Source organism: Colias philodice, chromosome 28, assembly GCF_061535455.1.
Source record: "Colias philodice isolate Cphi_HAF_F1 chromosome 28, ilColPhil1 Martin Lab GWU primary, whole genome shotgun sequence".
Classification (NCBI taxonomy): Eukaryota; Metazoa; Arthropoda; class Insecta; order Lepidoptera; family Pieridae; genus Colias; species Colias philodice.
The window spans coordinates 6,077,776-6,096,943 of record NC_143113.1 but is presented as its reverse complement, the minus strand read 5'-3'; the positions used below and the strand labels follow the sequence as shown (position 1 = coordinate 6,096,943).

The 19,168-nt window shown below is 37.2% G+C and overlaps 1 protein-coding gene across 6 annotated transcripts in view; it reads left to right on the top strand.

The window, feature by feature from the left end:
• The window catches only part of da (transcription factor daughterless), a 32,046-nt gene extending 12,878 nt beyond the window's left edge, over positions 1-19,168 (top strand). For 3 of the 6 annotated variants that reach the window (XM_089712190.1, XM_089712192.1, XM_089712191.1), the window contains exons 3-14: positions 6,554-6,716; positions 7,422-7,567; positions 8,733-8,924; positions 9,243-9,425; positions 11,745-11,822; positions 12,223-12,319; positions 13,171-13,248; positions 13,535-13,640; positions 14,472-14,573; positions 18,015-18,160; positions 18,546-18,655; positions 18,976-19,168. In XM_089712190.1, coding sequence (XP_089568316.1) covers positions 6,554-6,716; positions 7,422-7,567; positions 8,733-8,924; positions 9,243-9,425; positions 11,745-11,822; positions 12,223-12,319; positions 13,171-13,248; positions 13,535-13,640; positions 14,472-14,573; positions 18,015-18,160; positions 18,546-18,655; positions 18,976-19,020 — 1,446 coding nt within the window. In that variant the 3' untranslated portion in view covers positions 19,021-19,168. Of the gene's footprint in view, positions 1-6,553; positions 6,717-7,421; positions 7,568-8,732; positions 8,925-9,242; positions 9,426-11,744; positions 11,823-12,222; positions 12,320-13,170; positions 13,249-13,534; positions 13,641-14,471; positions 14,574-16,875; positions 16,972-18,014; positions 18,161-18,545; positions 18,656-18,975 lie in introns of all 6 variants that reach the window. The other 3 variants (XM_089712193.1, XM_089712194.1, XM_089712195.1) reach the window with 3 other exon arrangements.

Below are 19,168 nucleotides of genomic sequence, written 5' to 3'. Positions count from 1 at the left end.
TAAAAATACACAGTGACACAATCGCGGAGAATAAAATCGTGCATAATCCTTCTCGTAGATTGTGAGACGTGTGTTCATTGGGTGCAAGGCACGAGTGGGCGCGGGCACACTGCTCTCTACAGGCTACAGCTACGAAGCTATTCTGTGAAACATTACTGAATGTCATGAGCTCTACTCGTAATGGGCAGCGTTGGACGAGTAGAGGCAATTACGATAGTTGTCTAAATGTCTATGATCGGCCGTCTTTGTACATGTTTATTGGTAATCGCCGTGATGACGGCAAACATCAACGATCATTTGATGGACAAACACTGCCCATAGTGAAAAGGGGCCATCACTGTTTTGAACGGTGCAGCCATTTCGTCACAAGATATTGACGGTACAGCAGATTTAGCGCATAATATGATTACAGTCATGTTGATAAAGCTCAGCTGCAAACATGTTTACTGCGAAATGGCCCAATCGAAACGAGATTAAGTATTGTTTTGTTTTGTCGAACGATTTCGATTCTGTATGCGATACAACAGTGTCGTCGCTTCAACTGATAAACGTAATCATAGAAAGTTTCTGATTCCAAAATTCTTAGTAAACATAGATTAGATGATTATATCGAATTTTAAATACAGGTGTATCAGGTGTATCTTGATTGATATCAAATGATAGTGCGGAGAAGAATTTACTTAAATTATTTATTATTGATAATGCGCTTTTAATGTTATTAGGGATTACTATAAGATGTTGGAATTCGAATTTTATTTAATATGTCTTCTAACCTCGCTGCTATATGGAAATAAATAATAAGATCAACAATATCTAACTAAAGTTATAGGAAACGAGGAAGTGCATGTAAATCAAGAGTCGAGAGAAATGTGCTGTAATTGTAACGCACAGTGCGTAATCGATGGATAAAGTATGATAAATGTAGGAAGCTATTCATCGTCGCAATTGATATTGGAGCAACTAATGATATGACATCATCCGATTGTGTATTGCTAATGAGTTATCGATATTTTAACTCATTTAAATTAATATAATTTATTGTATAAATTATCACACATTTGATGTAGCTAATATCTGACCAGTGTATATGATAAAATGGAACAAGAAAATGTTAATAATACACTTAGTAGAAAAGCAGTCGCGCTAATTTTTGGGGATATTCTGTTAAAGGATAATATACTGTCTGATTTCTTAGTTAGGTAAAGTTATAATGCACACGATCCTGAATGGGATGGCATTGTTGATAATAAATATCCAGTATAAATAAAACTATTTTCTGAGGTTTGTTTAACCGCTGTCTCCAGTGACGTAGGGAGCGGTAGGAAGATGTGTCGGCACTGGGCAGGAAACTGCGCGGGCGTCGGCACGGGCACCGCGGGAGCGCCGCGCCGGATCTGTGATTCATGCGTGTTATTGTTTTTTAAACGACGCTTTCTTTGAACGAGTGATCTTTACCAATGAATGTACATATTTGAATTGATAACTAATAGGTGGATAATCAAGGTCCCTGTACGGCAATTGGCGTGTATTTTATTAGTTCATGTGTTGTTCTGATCCATAAGCTACATCATTGCCGAGTAATATCAAAATCCGTTCAGTGGGTTTTGCGTGAATGAGTAACCATCATCCATCCAAGCCCACCAATTTTCGCATTTATACATAGTATCAAGTAGGATTGTGGTATCGGCAAACATTGGTGCAATACGTTTTGATACTCGATGTATAAAAAAATTAAAATCTAACGCTTCTCCTGGACCTGACATGATACCTGCTTATATCATTAAGGGTCTTGTGGAATACCTAATTGAACCTATAATGCACATATTCAATCTTATTCTGATGAAAGGTGTATACCCTACACTATGGAAGAAGTCGCGAGTTATACCGATTCCTAAATCTGGCAGTAGAACCAAAGTTGAAAATTATAGACCAGTGGCGATTTTATGTTCACTAGCCAAGGTATTTGAGATGTGTTTGCATTCTCAAATGCTACATGAATGCAAGCCATACATCTCTCCTTTTCAGCATGCCTTTTTACCACGCAGGTCGGTCGCTACAAATCTCATTTCACTTGTTGAGACATTATCACGTGAAATGGATAAGCAGAATCAAGTCGATGTTATTTATCTCGATTTCCGCAAAGCTTTTGACCGTGTTGATAATGATGTACTGTTGTTGAAGTTAGCAGATCATGGATGTGGCCCGACTTTGCTCAAGCTGTTTTCTAATTATCTTAGGGATCGGAAACAATTTGTAAAATATGGCCCGTATATTTCAGATTCTTATTCTACTCGATCTGGTATAAGTCAAGGATCAAATCTTGGTCCTTTGCTGTTTTTATTACTGATAAACGATTTACCGGATGTAATTGAAAAGTCGGATATCTTACTCTTTGCCGATGATGTTAAAATATTTAAGGTCATTAAATCGGATGAAGATTACTGCCGCTTGCAAACAGACGTAGATGCAGTTTATATGTGGAGTGTGGAGAACAAACTACACTTTAATATTGACAAGTGTGAATTTATGACATTTAGTCGTTCAGCCTATATACGGAACTATGTTTATAGTTTGGGACAGGATCGAATATCACGTGTGAATAAAGTACGCGACTTAGGTATCACATTCGTGCCTCATCTTTCGTTTCATGAGCATATTCACAATGTTTCTAACGCTGCATACAAACGTTTAGGATTCTTACTGCGCAACTCTGTCGGACTTTCAGATAGCGCTATTAGAGTTCTCTACTCGGCACTTGTTAGGAGTATTCTAGAGACTAATTCCATTGTCTGGAGTCCCTACGAGAAAAAATATGTCCTTATGTTGGAGCAGGTCCAAAAGAAGTTCTTAAGGTACTTGTATGCGAGAAATTTTAATTATTACCCATATCTGTATCCCACAAAATTCTTGCTGGGTAGTTTGGGTTATAACTCGCTGGAACTTCGTAGAAGTCTATCAACTGTTAAATTTGCTCTTAACGTTTTATACAATAAAATAGATTCTAATGATTTAGTAGAAATGCTCTTACGGCTTAATGTGCCTGACAATTATACACGGGCTCGTAGCCACCGACTGTTAGCTGCTTGGCGCACACGCACGGTTCAACGCCAGCAGTCTCCGGTGCCTCGCATGCTTTCACTGCTGAACTCAATCCTCAATTCTGCACCAGTATATGATTTGTTTGTGTCAGGGATGGGAATGATAGGTGAAGAATGTAAGAGGTACCTAGAACTAAGAACATAGTGATAAGTTTAGAATTAAGTTTAATATATATGTATGGTTTGGCGTATGCCGTAAATAAATAAATAAATAAATAAATAAATAAATAAATAAATAGATACAAAGAGACGCGATGCTTGAGTCACGCCGTTATATTATCATATTTATAGATTCGGGATTAATATCTTAAGTGTGTTCAGAGTTGCCTTCGCGTGAACCGAGCCGAGTTCGGACTTCAGAGCGGAGTCGTTCGGGGAATTTTATGTTGTTTTTTATAGCGCTCCGAGATAACTAGCGTGACGTCAACGTTTAATTGGAAATTGTGAAGTACTGATCGCGATCGTTATAGACTTTGTTGTTGTTAAATGTTAGAAAAACAGATTTTGGGTGAGGTCCCATTCCTACCACAGGGTGGATGCATTTTACATCTGTTTTTAACTAGTGGTAAAAGTTCATAACAGATAACGATACATTTGCAATCTCTACACAAGAAGCATATGAGTCAGGAATTTAATTAGAGAATGCCCTGACTTACCTAATTTCTTGTTCCTCTACGTTTAATTTACATCATACTTCATATTGCTTCCGGACAGTTGTATTCCGTTGTATCCGGACATTTCTCACAGAGCGTTCCCCAACGTTTCCGTACGGACACAAGTCGTTACACAGTGTAGGGTCATTAGCTCGACCCAATAATAAAGTAGATCGGTACCTAAAGCACATGTGAAGTGCTCCAGTAAGGAATTTGAGACGACTTGATATTTAACTTTTAATTTAAATTAATTTGTGACAAATTATTTGACTTTTGTTCGACGTCCGAGTCGATTATGGAAAACTTGTGCAATATTTTGTATGATTATTTTTAGGGATTAGGCTGGCCAATAGGGATTTAAATTAGCCAAGTATGTAAGCGTTGTACTAAGCCGCTCGCCCGCAGCCTTATGTAGCGCCACGTTACATACAGTACCGTGCTAACTAATTGGTACAATATAATATACATAAATAAATCGTCATTACGAAAAATGTTCACATTTACAATAGAAATTGGACATTAAATCACGTCAATACATGCGTTTACAATGCGTATGTTTGTAGTTAGGTAGATTGAAATATCTCTAAGATTGTTTGAATTAAAAATATTGTATTATTGAATTAATTGTTAAGGGGGCGCATAAAGCAAAATAACCAATCTTCTATTAGATGATACGTGTAATATGCAAGACCAAATCTAAAAAATAAAATATATATCAAACTAGATGATATGTTCAACGATTCTGTTTAATCAAAAACATAAAATATTAAAATTGACTCGATAAAAAAAAATCACCAAGTTAGCTCTAATTTTCACACTTTTACGTTTTCTACTTGACATGGTAATACTTATTATGATTTTTTTTTTCATAAACAATTATATTAAAACATTTGCAAGATATTTGTCAGAGCATTTTGTGTAATTACTTTTAGTTTTGGTTTTATCTGCGATAAACCACTTTTGGCGCTCTTTTTTTCTCGAGATAAACGTTTGATTTTGTCACGATAAAAGTGGTTTATCGCAGATAAAACCAAAACTAAAAGTAATTACACAAAATGCTCTGACAAATATCTTGCAAATGTTTTAATATAATTGTTTATGAAAAAAAAAATCATAATAAGTATTACCATGTCAAGTAGAAAACGTAAAAGTGTGAAAATTAGAGCTAACTTGGTGATTTTTTTTTATCGAGTCAATTTTAATATTTTATGTTTTTGATTAAACAGAATCGTTGAACATATCATCTAGTTTGATATATATTTTATTTTTTAGATTTGGTCTTGCATATTACACGTATCATCTAGTAGAAGATTGGTTATTTTGCTTTATGCGCGCCTTAACGCGTTTTGTTTATATTTAAACATATCCAATCCAATAGATTAAACGGTTCAATGTTACATGTATTAGCTAATTGCAAGTCACGTTTCGTAAAATATACTGATTCATACTTTGCTATTTTATCAACAAAAAAGTATGATAACTTAAAAAATAAATAATTTCACTAATCATTAAATGGATAAATGTTATTGTTCCTTGAATTAGTTTATGAAGAACCTTCGTACATTTTAGATTATTTTAATAACTTGTAAAATTGAGTTGTCGTGTGTGTTGGCCAGCAGTGGACAGTAATAATAAGTGCAATTAGCTCTCGTTGAACCGATTTCCTGTGCAAGTCTACGTGTGTGATGTATTCAGACATGGTACCCCTAACACGACTGTGACGATAAACTAACTGTAGTTGTAACAATAATTTCTCAATTAAAATGAGAGTGTTGCAGGCCGCCTGCTTTCCACAGCTAAAGCATGAATTTTATAAAACTGAACATGAATTTTTGTGTAAAGAAATAAATATGTGAGGAATACGTTTCATTTATTTTAGCACATTAACGTATCACAGCATGAGTCGTGTCACGTGTGTGGACTTCAAACTGAATTTCTTAAATGATTGAACATTCAGGCAAATATTAAACATAAAAAGATTGAAATTGTGATAACAATGGATTGAATCATGTTTCAGCAATCCATGATCCGACCAGATTGTCGCAGTGGATTGAGAATAGTGATTGATGCTTTTAAGAATGTCGCACTTAATTAGATTCGCGCTTCGTGCATATAACGGGTTAATTAGTGCTCAAATGTGTAATAATTCTATACTAGGCAAATGTTATTTGGAGAATGTATAGCCAAAACACTTGGTAACAAACAAATATTATCATGCTTTAAAGTTGGATTCACGTGTTCGTCACGCTCAGAGTAAAGTTATCTCCATAGACAACGATTATCCATATCAGCCACAAGTCCAATATAGCTGTAACTGATTAGTGCGGCGGTGACTAAGTGCGTCGCTTGCGCAACGTGATCTGTGAACCATTTCGATATACCGCGCTGTTTTTGGTGCTGCGCAGACAACGGCAATTGTACTTTCGCCAGAACTATCCGTGGCGTAACATAGAGTCGACAAATGTGCACTAACTATTGGAAATCTGAGTGCAAATCTGCGGAGTCTAGATAGAGCAATATTAAAACTATGAGAGAATGGTTTAAAACTAGGTATAGTAAAATATACCTAGGATGATTGGGATATAAATGTATCTCGTATCTACTATCTAGGTTTGCTTGATTATTGGATATAATTTGACAATAGAAATAAGTTAACAGTGAAAGAACCTCATAACTTTATGTACCTTGATGATCTATGTTTGATAGATCAGACCAACTCGCAATTTTGTTTTAGATCTTTCGTTTAAACATGTTCACTTGACCATCTTCAGAAGCTAACAATGTATTTGTCTGCAATTCCAGTACGGCAGCGATGAGTTCGGGCACGACTCGCCCAGCCGGTACGCGTCGCCGAAGGGCGCCGGCGCGGGCGCCGCGTACCAGGAGCCGTACTACGGCGGCGAGTGGGGCGCCGGCTACTACCAGCCGCCGCCCTACCACCACGACCCCTACGCGACCTCGCCAGGTAACACACACACACACACTAACACGCTTTGCAATGCAGGATCAGATGCAGTTAAGAAGTGAACTGAACATATGTAATAAGAAAAATAATGATTTCATTAAAACAATTCGAAGATACTATTCAAGCGGATTAGCGCTACCTATTGATTATATTTTATAAACATACACGTCATTTCACTAATCAGGAAGAAAATTTTACGTGTTATAAAGTAAAACTAAGTACCCCCAAATGGGATACTGAAAGATTAGATTAGATTTCGTTTCGGTATCAAATTAAATTCAAATCAATTGATACATGTTTTTTATACAAAAATCTAATATATCCTAGACATTACTCCTTAAAAGAAATGTCATATACTATGTAGTCTGTATAGGTTCTCTTTATACTGCATTTTTTAAACTACCCGCATTCTCAGTAATATGGTTGACAATGACGGAATGACCAAAGCAAAAAGCTAAAACTAGACGTGCATGAGATCATTTTTAGAGCATTATATTATCATAATGGATTGTCTATATTAAATAGAAACCAACACGGTTTCTATTTAACTCATAGCAGTACAGAACGGCCTCGAATTTCTTTTGTTAATTTTATGGGTTAGTGTACATATACTGCATAGTGAAGATAGGATTGATTACATGACGACGGTGACGTTTCAAAATAACAATTGAATTAACTGACACATGTATGTGTGTTCGTTTCCAGGTATAGGCGCGGGCGCCGGGGCGGGCGAGGCGGGCGCGGCGGGCGGCGCGGAGCTGCCGCTGCCGCCGATGTCGTCGTTCCGCGCCGCGGCGCCGGTGCACTCGCCCACCGACGCCATGCTCGTCGCCAAGCCCACCATGCAGCCGGTGAGTGCCGGCAATCATATATAGAGCACTAGCTTTCCGCCCGGGGCTTCGCACGCGTTTTCAAAGAAAAACCCGTTCCCGTAGGATTTCCGGGATAAAACCTATCCTATGTCCTTTCTCGGGTATCAAAATATCTCTATACCAAATTTCATGCAAATTGGTTCAGTAGTTAAGGCGTGCTTGAGTACCTAACAGACAGACAGAGTTACTTTCGCATTTATAATATTAGTATGGATTTCATTAAAGAAACGAATCTTAAATGGCGGCGCTTATCATTCCCTCTCGCTTTCACACGGCCGTACGGCATGCAAAAAAATAGGGAAAATTAAAATCACTAAAAAATATTTGATTTTCCCTATAATACTTTTTATCATAAATTTACAATGACAATTAAGTATGTATTTGCGATAGTAAATAATGTTTTATTTGAATTTGACAAAATATGTTCTTTGGAAAAAGTTGTTCAATTTTATGGGCTCATTACAAGTACATAATATTATGGGGATTTTGTTGCATTCTGTATACGTAAATATGATAATTCATAATATAAATACACAAGTACCATAACAAAGAAGTTTGTCAATAAACAATTTGAAATAATTAATAAAATCATTATTCATTTAAATTATTTTTATTTTCTTTTTTACTGACCCTACCATATGTCAGTGTCAGCTTTGGCCGCCATTGAAGATTCTTTTCTTTAATGAAACGCGTTATACACTCGTACTCGTATAGATTTGTTGAAGGCGTTTGATTGTGTTGCATATAGCTATTGTGCTGTCTAGTTGCTTCGTTTCGGGCAATTTTGTTTGACATTCTAAATAGCAATAGTTCTATTGAAATATAGTATCAGGGTTACAGCAGTAATATCGCTATACATTATTTTAATCTATTTTAAATATGACACTTATAAGGGGTGCTTAAGGGTAACGAACTGGGACCATTTTTTTTTTCTTTAAGGTAATAATGATGATAATTATCATCATCATTAAAAATTAGTATGTCAGTGAATAAATAAAAAGTATAATTGTCATTTTCTTCATTTATATCATTTCAGTGGTGATAAAAAATATTCTTCTTGTTTTTTTCTTAATTAACACTTTTAAGTTGTTGTCTACACTTTCTGAATAAACTTTGTTTGAATGCAAGAGTGTGTTGCGCGCAGATGTACGCGGGGGGCGCGGGGGGTGTCGGGGTGGGGGGCGGCGTGGTGGGGGGCGCGGGGGGCGTGGCGGGCGGCGCGGGGGGCGAGGCGGCCAGCCTGTCGTCGTACGGCTCGTCGCCCTCCACGCCCGTGCACTCGCCGCCGCCGCTGCACGCGCGCCTCTACCCGCTCAAACACGCGCACAATGGACAGGTGAGAGGAGAAGAAAAGTCTATGTTCGATATAGTGGAAAACGCTGTAGATATTTGGGAAGCACGAATATAAATGATTATATAATGTAGTAACAATAACAATTTATTTCAATGAAATACGTTTCCATTATACGATCCATTCAGGGTAGTCAATGTAATAGTTTCATAATAGTAACTGTCTTGAAAGCTAGATATTATATCTATGAGGGTACTTGCTGTATGGTCATATTTTTTAATGTAGCCTCATAGGCTCATAGGTTGACTCCTGTTATCCACTTAGTTGGATACAGTATATTTACAGTGTAGTGTCACGTTCCAGGGTACGAGTTGGGTGGGCGCGGGCGTGTCGCCGCCGCCGGGCGCGGGCACGCCGCACGGGCCGCACACCCCGCACGGCTCGCACGGCACGCACCCCGCGCACACAGCACACGCACAGCACGCGCCGCTCGCCGGCGTGCTGCCCAACGGCCACCACGTGGCGGTGTACCCGCCGCCTGTCATGGTGAGGGACGCACATACACACACACACACAAACAGATACAAGTGGGTAGTTGGCTAGATTGGACAATGTAATGTAGGAATTGGAATAGGGAGGGGATTTAGTTAATTTGGTGGGGAAGAGTTAGAGGTTCTTGTAGAAGTAGATTATGTTGAAGAGCTATTAGGAGATGTTAATAATATTAACATCTCCTAATCTTAATACTATTATAAAGGCGAAAGTTTGTATGGATGTATGGATGTATGGATGTTTGTTACTCTTTCACGTAAAAACTACTGAACCGATTACAATGAAATTTAGCACACATATAGAGGGTAACTTGGATTAACACATAGGATAGGTTTTATCTAGGAAATCCCACGGGAACGGGAACTATGCGGGTTTTCCTTTGAAAACGCGGGCGAAGCCGCGGGCGGAAATCTAGTACTACATATTATGTAGTTTTAAAGTAGATGATGGTAAATCTTAAACAATTATAATAGGGATCGAGAAAGTTATAATTGAATAATTTTTAGAAGTTTGGGGAGTGTAGGTAATATAATTAGAGGTCATTTGACTTATTACTGTACATTTTCTGGCATGAACTCGCATGGATGTTAACTAATATTGTTTTATCATTTTTGCCAGTTTAGTTCCTTTTTTTTTTCAATTTTAACTTATTGTGTTTTGAGATGATACAGTAAGAAATGAAAGACTACAATGAAATTTTAAATAACAAATAATGCTTCACGCAATGCGTAAGTATCCATCATTCGTTAAGTCTTTTATTTCTTATGTATCTTTTACTGAATTAATACATTAAAATTTAACTTTATTTGAAAATGTGATACAATGAATACGTACTGAAGAACTGTTTCTCAAATCTGATTGAAATAAGTCTAAAAATAAAGTTGACTCACACATGAGTATTGTTGAATCACATTTCGTTTTGTGTGTTTTATTTTTTAATTTGTTGTGTATATAAGACGGCTTGGAGCTTGCCTTTGTGTGTTCCTTACATATTGTTTTAGTGTTTTTTCGTAGTTTAGTTTTGTAGTTAGTAAATCCGAAACCGAATAGCGTAGACTTAAATACTTTTTTTCTTGAATTTTGGGCTCGAAAAAAGATTTTTGTCTTTGCTTTGATGTTTTTAAAGAAGTTAAGGTATGTTTTACTTATTGAGGAAACTTGCAGAGGGTAATAATTATTATCGATGTAGCTTTTTAGACCTCATTATGACTGAAATCGTATTACAGAAGACCTTTATCGGCTATACTTCTATCTGTATTTTGGTTGTTTCTTTTTCGTATAAATTTTTCCGACGCATAGAATTTTTGCTGGTTTATAGAAATTTTCCCAACGCATAGAAATTTTCCGGTTGTATAAAAATTTTCCTGGCTTATAGAATTTTTCCTGACGTATAGCAATTTTCCTGGCTTATAGAAATTATCCAGCTTAGAGAAATTTTCCCGACTTATGGATTTATCCTGGCGTATAGAAATTTTCCTGACGTATAAAAATTTATCTGTCATCGAAATTTTCCTGGCGTATATAAATTTTCCTGACGTATAGAAATTTTCCTGGCGTATAGAAATTTTCCTGGCTTACAAACATTTTTCTGACTTATACAAATTTTCCTTATCTATATAAATTTTCCTGACGTATAGAAATTTCAAATTTTCCTTGTTTACAGAAATTTTCCTGGTGTATAGAAATTTTCCTGACGTATAGAAATTTTCCTTGTTTATATAAATTTTCCTGGCGTATAAAAATTTTCCTTTCTTATGGAAATTTTCCAGCTTATAGAAATTTTCCCGACTTTTGTTGTTTTATTTCAAGTGAACACCCATAGAATTTTGTCACGAGCCGCCTCTGTTCAGTATATTATGTAGTTACGATCAGTTGAAATTCATCATCTATTACGCTGCTAGCCTTTTTGTTTGATTAATAAGATTATACGATTTACGTTCTTCATAATTAAGAACTGTTATCATATATTTAGAGGCGAATAGATTTGAGGCTTGCTATGTGGTATTATCGCAATCATCTGTTCTTTCGATTAGGTTTGTCGTCCCGTGTTTAGAGATTGTTATAAACCTGCCTGATTTGAACTTCGTTACGTAGTTTTGGATCCATAAATAGTCCAGATATGTAGTTAGGGTCGCCAGTATTTTCGGTAAGAATGATCGATTAGCTTGCGGCGGTATAGTTTGACTCGTTGGTGTGAGGGCTGTGCCTCGTTAGGCCGCCCGTCACACGGCGCCAGGGGCGGTAAGGCTCGCACAAAGGCAGGCGGGGTGCGCGGTGTGCGCGGTGTCTGAGCGGTCGGTGTGCGGTGTGCAGGGCGGCGGCGCGGAGCAGCGCCAGCTCGACGAGGCGATGGTGTTCCTGCGCGAGCACAGCGACGTCGGCGTCAGTGCGGTAAGGACACAAACTCATGCACTTGAATTTTGCAACTTTGATAGTTTATTTTAAAAGCTGTCAAAGTTCTAAAAGTCTCTTTTGAAGGGAGAAGATGACGTGACTTCATAAAATTGATTTTTAATGATTGGCGAATATTTTGGGAAAATTAAATAATAGGGGGATAAAAGGTTTGTGAAAAGGTAAAGTGTTAGAAAAAAGTTGAGTGATCGCTATCTGCATGAGTGTAAAAATAGATGTGGCATGGAATCGCTTCGTTTTATAGTTTTGCCTTAACGAAATATATCTTTGTAAATTAAATTCTCGATCTCATAATTATTTTACACCGTTTTAAACGTTCTCGCGCTATATAGGTTCTTTTCGTATCGAAATGAGAGTATATGTCATGTACCGTGCGCAGGGCGCCCGCATGGAGGAGCGGCTGGACGACGCCATCAACGTGCTGCGCAACCACGCGGAGGCGCCCGACCTGTTCCCGCAGGACGCCCACCAGCCCGGTACGTGCTCGCCACACTGCTTTACATGCAAACATTACAATTTACATGTTACTTTCACAGTTATTGTTATTTTTTATTCCATTTGTTTTTTAGAATTATTCAATGTTTATTATCATTATTGTTTTATTTCTAGCGAGTCTACCGATAAAAATGTTATTTTTGTATTTTCACGACAGGTATTATAATCATTAAGATAATATTAATAGGAGACGACACCGCCTACATCACTTATGTTCCACTCAACATACGTCATGTGACGTATGTTGAGCGGTATTTTTTAATGGTTTTAAAGTGAAACGCATCAAACATGCCTTCGTGTGTGTTACGATATTGCACAAATAATACAAACAATACGGAAAAGTGCAAAGGAATAACTTTCATCGGTAAGTACCTAACTAAATAATAATTTTTAAAACTTAGTTAGAGCAAAAAAATGGCGCACAGATTTTGTTCGTGGTGTCTCCTCCATACGTAGTAATATTATCTCAATGATTATAATATATTGTACATGAGATATCTAAATAGTGTAAGGATGGCCGTATCGAAGCTGATACCGCCGTGTTGGCGCGTGTCGGTCAAACTCGGCCGACAGTGACACAGTTGTAAGGTCGCTCGGCGTGTGTGTGCGCGTCTGTGCATTACCCATTACTGTTACACACTTACTCTTAATTATTGTGTTTTCTATTCATTAATTTGCATACAATTAATGTTAGAAACTACAACGCAAACAAAAACGAAATTTGTATTGTACAGTAGTATTTGATGTTTAAATTTTTATTGCGTACATTTGGGAAAGAATTGAAGAGATTTGAATAAAGAGTAGAAATAACATTTGATTTAATTTGCTTCAGCGGCGACTCGGTTGGGCGGCCTCCCACACTTACAGCCGGAGCCTGTCAAATTAGAGCGACATCTATTGCCCAATACTAGTGAGTGTTTACTTATTCACTTGGTTCTATTCGTTTCAATTAGTTACATTTTTTTTTATTATAACCACTCATAAGTAAATTTTGTAAGAAAAATTATATATGGATGGTTTACAAAGTTTTAAGAAGGGCTGGTTTTACAATTTAGGAATATTTTCTAGTTTATGATTACTTCAAAGTTAAAAGCCTGCAATGCTGGTCGTTTCGGCCAGGGGCTCGTTTGCGACAAGCCTAAATCCCGCCTAAAAGTGATTGTAAGTTGTATAACGTGTATGTGCTTGTGTCACAGAGAAACGCAAGGAGCCGCCGGACTCGGGCGTGGACTCGAAGCCGTCGTCCTCCGGCTCCGACCCGCTCGCCGGCAAGCCGCCCTCCGCCAAGCGATCGCGCCGATAGTGAGTGCATACAGACATACATACATACAGACACACACCACACATGCGCCACATACGATACATAAATACATACACGCTGCCTATATAGTGACTGATAACAAATACGCCATGCATTGTATATTTAAAAGTACATCATACAATACTGTACACATAACATACATACTTACAATCTATCAGTGAGACACACAACGCACTACGTTTCAAGTCACTTTGTTCTTCATAATTGCGCACATGTATATTCAACTTTATAATTTATGTAAAGTAACGAACTATTGAATCGATTTATTTGTTTACTTGATACAATGTTACTATTGTTTAACTTTAGTTAATAAACTTTTATTAAGTTTAATAAAAATTAGCGATGAAATAGTGTGATGGGTTCATGTCAGTGTTTTTAAACCATCCTGTTTTGTATATATTTTCTTAAGAATTCAAAATAATTCATTTGGGGTAATCAATAAAATGGTTGCTTATTTATGTATTTTTAAGAGCTACAGACTCGTTCATAATAAGCTTTTATAAACGTCATTTGTTCATTAGCTCAAAAGCACCAAGGTAATTAAGTTACACTACTATGATGATGTTTCGTTTTGGGACGGGATAATTACTAACACTCAACTAGTATGTATCTTGGTAATTTATGCGCAACACCCGCCAGATTAGATTAAATTATCTGGATTACAACAATTAAATTTGCATTATATTTAAATATATAAAACTGTTAAGATTACGTGTCGGGGGGTCGATATTGATAGTGTAAAGTGTAGCTGGGGGTAGGGTGGGGGTGGGGGGTGTAGAGTGCGGTGCAATGTATCGCTAACGTGCGCGCAGTGTGGCCGGCAGCTGCTCGTCGGCGGACGAGGACGAGCTCGACCCCGACGCGAAGGCGGCGCGCGAGCGCGAGCGGCGCCAGGCCAACAACGTGCGCGAGAGGTACGCACACACACACACAGAGCGGTATCCGCTAGCTATACTGTAGTACATAAGAGATATAATCGCGCGCCATCGGGATACCGCTACCCGCGGCAGTAGCGGATACCGCTCCAATCTGAACGAGCCTTGATGAGTGACGAGGTATAGATAGGTTACCGACACGGCACACTAACGCAAACACGAATAGACGTCACAGTGAGATTGCATTTTTTGATTGTCGTGAGTGAAAAAGAGATTACTTAATTGAAAAAAATGCAGGTTAATTACCACATTTCGACTGCCAAAAGGCTTATAACCTATCTACACCTTTTTACTTATAATTGCCTGTAAACATATTGTATGTTCATGCTTTTCACACATTTCCGATTTCCCAAACAAAATTCCAACACAAAAATCCTGCAACATCCTTTAACACTTTCGAAAACCACAGTTCTCACAAACTTCCAATGGAAACACCCCTAACATTACTAAAACAGATAGAAGCCAGACTCTCCTATCTTTCAAATCCTCCAACCTTTTACGCTTATAATAATGTTATTAATAAAAAATAAATTTTGCGAATAAATTCATTTCATTTCATTCATTAAAAATAAGTTTCCCCCAAATTTCCCACACACCCTTAAACCGCAAATCTGTCGCCTCACGGGAAAGGCTTGGCGAATCATACAATACAATATGAACAAATAATGAATAATTTTTAGGTAACTTTCGCTTGTTACTCTTTAATTGCAACGCAATGAATCGCCAAGTCTTCACCTCGTCTCGCTTTTTGCATCCATATATTGATATAAAATATTACAATTATGTATTCATTCATATTCTCGAAATAATAACAACTAAGGCATTTTATACCGATATATCAATTGGTATTTTTTGTTATATAATTCATATAAATAATTTAATTGTAATACGATTATGAATTATTTAACAATATGATAGTGTATTTGGCTATTTTACAACTTAATTTGTCAACAAAAAGTAAGATTTACAAAATTGTAAGTCTGCAACTGCAACAAGAGAATAACGATTATAATACGTTGCAAAAAACCTATTAATGGTGACAAAGTAACATTTTTAATAGCGTTATACACTATTGTTTATTGCTTATAGTATTAATGAATATCAAAACTGACTTCTAATCTCATTTTTATGATCCCTTTGTATGTTTTCACAAATAATATTATTTTATAAACTACTACATGTATAAAATGTGTTTCCTAACAAAATTCCAGCTTACCATCATTCTAACAACTTGGGTCACAGTATATGTTTTTAAATATATTTTTTCCATTTTTGTTTGTTTGTTTGCTTATTAGGTTCAAGGTGAGTGATGTTTAAACGGATACGTGGTTATATATATATGACGAAAGTAGCAAGAAGTCGAAAATATTTCAAAATAAGAACGGAACATTTTTGAATCGGATCGTTCTCATTGGCTAACGGTTGACAAATCACGAGCGAGTCGCGTAAATTTTAAAAATATATACTTATGTCGTTACTAACTCTCATATCATACGCTAATGTGTGTGTATGTCTGTGCTTGGCCGATTGGGATGGTGTTTTATACAAACAGTAGGTTGTTTTACACAATATAGGTGTCGGCTGCTCTCGCTCGCGCGCTGCCTTCCACTAAGAGGTAAATTTTGGATGGTATTATTTTGTAGCATAATTTTTATTTAAATAAATTCTAAACGTCGCGTCGTTGGTTCATTCATCGATAAGTACCCATCACACTATTTTTATGCTAAAATAAATTTATCTTCACATTAATAAAATCGCAAATTCAATCGATTACCATGTTTATTTGAGTTATTACTTACAATATTAAAATTAATGTTTTTCAATTTATCGAATCAAAGCATATCACTATACGTATAAACTGATTCGTTTTATTGAGTCTTTAGTTATCTTTTTCTCTTAAACTACTGAACGGAATGACGAAATTTCACTTTAACAAAAATCTCATCCAAACCGGTCCCATGTAAGTAGTTACAAAGCAGAGCCATAAAACATACGTTATAACGGCTACGACATCATAGTAAAACAAAATGTGTGCGTGTACTAGTGTACACACGTAAGAAGTGAAACTTCCTTATGACCTTATTTTTCAAAAAATAACAACATATGCAACTTTACATAAATACGTCAATCACGCGTGGTAGGGATAAAAACAAGATGGCGCGTAACGAAAAAATGTTACACTAAATTTTTTTCCAACCCCGATAAAGAAATTTCACTTCAAAAATAGAAAAGTAGGTAAAAGCGATAAATCATGTGGGATATATGTGTGTGTCGGCGGCAGCTGCTCGTCGGCGGAGTCGGGCGACGACGAGCTCGACCCGCGCGCCAAAGCGCTGCGCGACAAGGAGCGGCGACAGGCCAACAACGCGCGCGAGCGGTGAGTGGGCGGGACGGACTGACACACGGACAGATAGACAGACTGAGAGACGAGATAGGGAGCAGCAGGCGTAATGACGTATGACGAAAGTTAACGAAAGCTTTTAACTGTAAGCATTTTTGTATAAAGAAAAATAATAAATGTAAAATAAATGCGAAACGTTCGTGCAAAAACTGCTGAATTTGGTTAGTGAGGCTAAATTAAATTGTAATGCTATTAAAGATGAAAACTACCTATAGTTTATAATTATATCACACCTACAGTGATTTTTGGTACGATTCCATTAATTAAATTCTTGTTCATTGTTTATAATTTTGCAAACATCTTTGAATAATTATAACAATAGAAAAATAAAAACAATGCAATTTTACTAATACCATATATGGGCTATGTGGCCTGAAATAAATGAATTTTATTTATTTAAGTAAAGGACGACTACTTATTACAGTTAACCACTTTGCGTACTGATTCTTCTTTGTGAAATAAGGATTTATATTAACCACGTATCCGAATTTAAGTTTATGTTATGTAATATATTTATCTATTAATAATATACTGTGACTTAAATAACTGCTGATGGGAAAAATAATTCTAGTGTGATTTTTTTAGCTACAGCTAAAAAGCGGATTTAATTCCCATTTCACGAACTACCTGCAGGGTTAGAATGTCCTTTAAGACAAAATGATATTAAAAAATAAAGAAAAAAAAATTCAATGAATGATAGTTTTGCTTAAAATTCACCAATTGAATTTTTTTGTGATGGATGGTTTAATGAACAATTAAAATGAAGAGAACGTAACGTGTGTGCCGTTTGTGCAGTGACATTCTAACCCTGCTGTAGTTACCACGTGAGTTAATGATGTGAAACTTCTTTAGGCCCGTTGAGAGTAAAATTTCAAGTCGCATCATGGCAATACCGTCACGTTATGGAGTAAGGCTATGATTTTCGTATCTTTGAATCTTTCCAAAGAAGTTTGACTTCTGACACGTGTGCTCAACACGCGCTTTCTGATATGTTTGCTGATACACGGGACCGTGTGCAGGATACGAATAAGAGACATAAACGAGGCGCTGAAGGAGCTCGGGCGGATGTGCATGACGCACCTGAAGAGCGACAAGCCGCAGACCAAGCTCGGCATCCTCAACATGGCCGTCGAGGTCATCATGACGCTCGAGCAGCAAGTCAGAGGTCAGTGATGGATGATATTTATAATTTAAATGTTTATATTTTTTCAAATTAGTAGACTTTGAATTGAGACCGAGAAGTATGGTTATAAACAGCTTAGAATATGAACGTATTCGTAGTAATTAACTGGTTAAAAGTTTTTAAACTGGCTTTCGACTCAATGTCTATATTATCTATCAGTTAAAAAAGATGTGAGAGTGTCTCATTTTATAAATTTAAAATGTAATTGATATAATATTTTTGATTAGATGATACATCCGAACCATAATGATAAAATTGTCACGTCCAAAAATGTTTTGTCGCGGGAAACTATACGGGGTGTCCCCCAAGGCTCCGTCCTTGGTCCGCTACTGTTCCTTATGTTGACAAACGAACCATTGGTATGCAGAGCGCAACCTGAACCCGAAGGCGGCGTGCCTGAAGCGGCGCGAGGAGGAGAAGGCGGAGGACGCGCCCAAGCTGCTCGCCGCGCCGCTGCACCACTACCAGACCATGCCGGTGATTATATATTACGTGCTTTATACGGATTATTGAATAAAAAAAAACATGTTCTGTTGAGTTTTTAGATAGATTTTTTGTTGTAAATTATCCCTATCTGATTTGTCACGTTTGTAATTATGCCAAGAAATAATTGGCCTTGTTATATATAAATCTATTTAAACTGGGCGTGTTGAAGATTTGGCTATTTTTAACTTATATTAAAATCAAATTTGTTCTAAGTTTTTCCGTTCACGAAAATGTTTTTTTTTTGCATTTGAATGCATTTTTTTCTATGAATGTATTTATAGATGTACTAAATTTCCATTTTCGCATTGCAGGGCATGGGCCAAGTGCCAGGGCAAGGGCCGGCGGGCGGCCAATAGCGAGGGCGTGCGCGCACACACGCGCCCCACACGTGCACACACACGCACACGCACACACACGCGCGCCTCTAGCCGGCACTAGGGGCCCGCACGATAGCGGCCTTTACTCAAATATGTTTCGGATTATTTTACAATGTAACTTCACTTT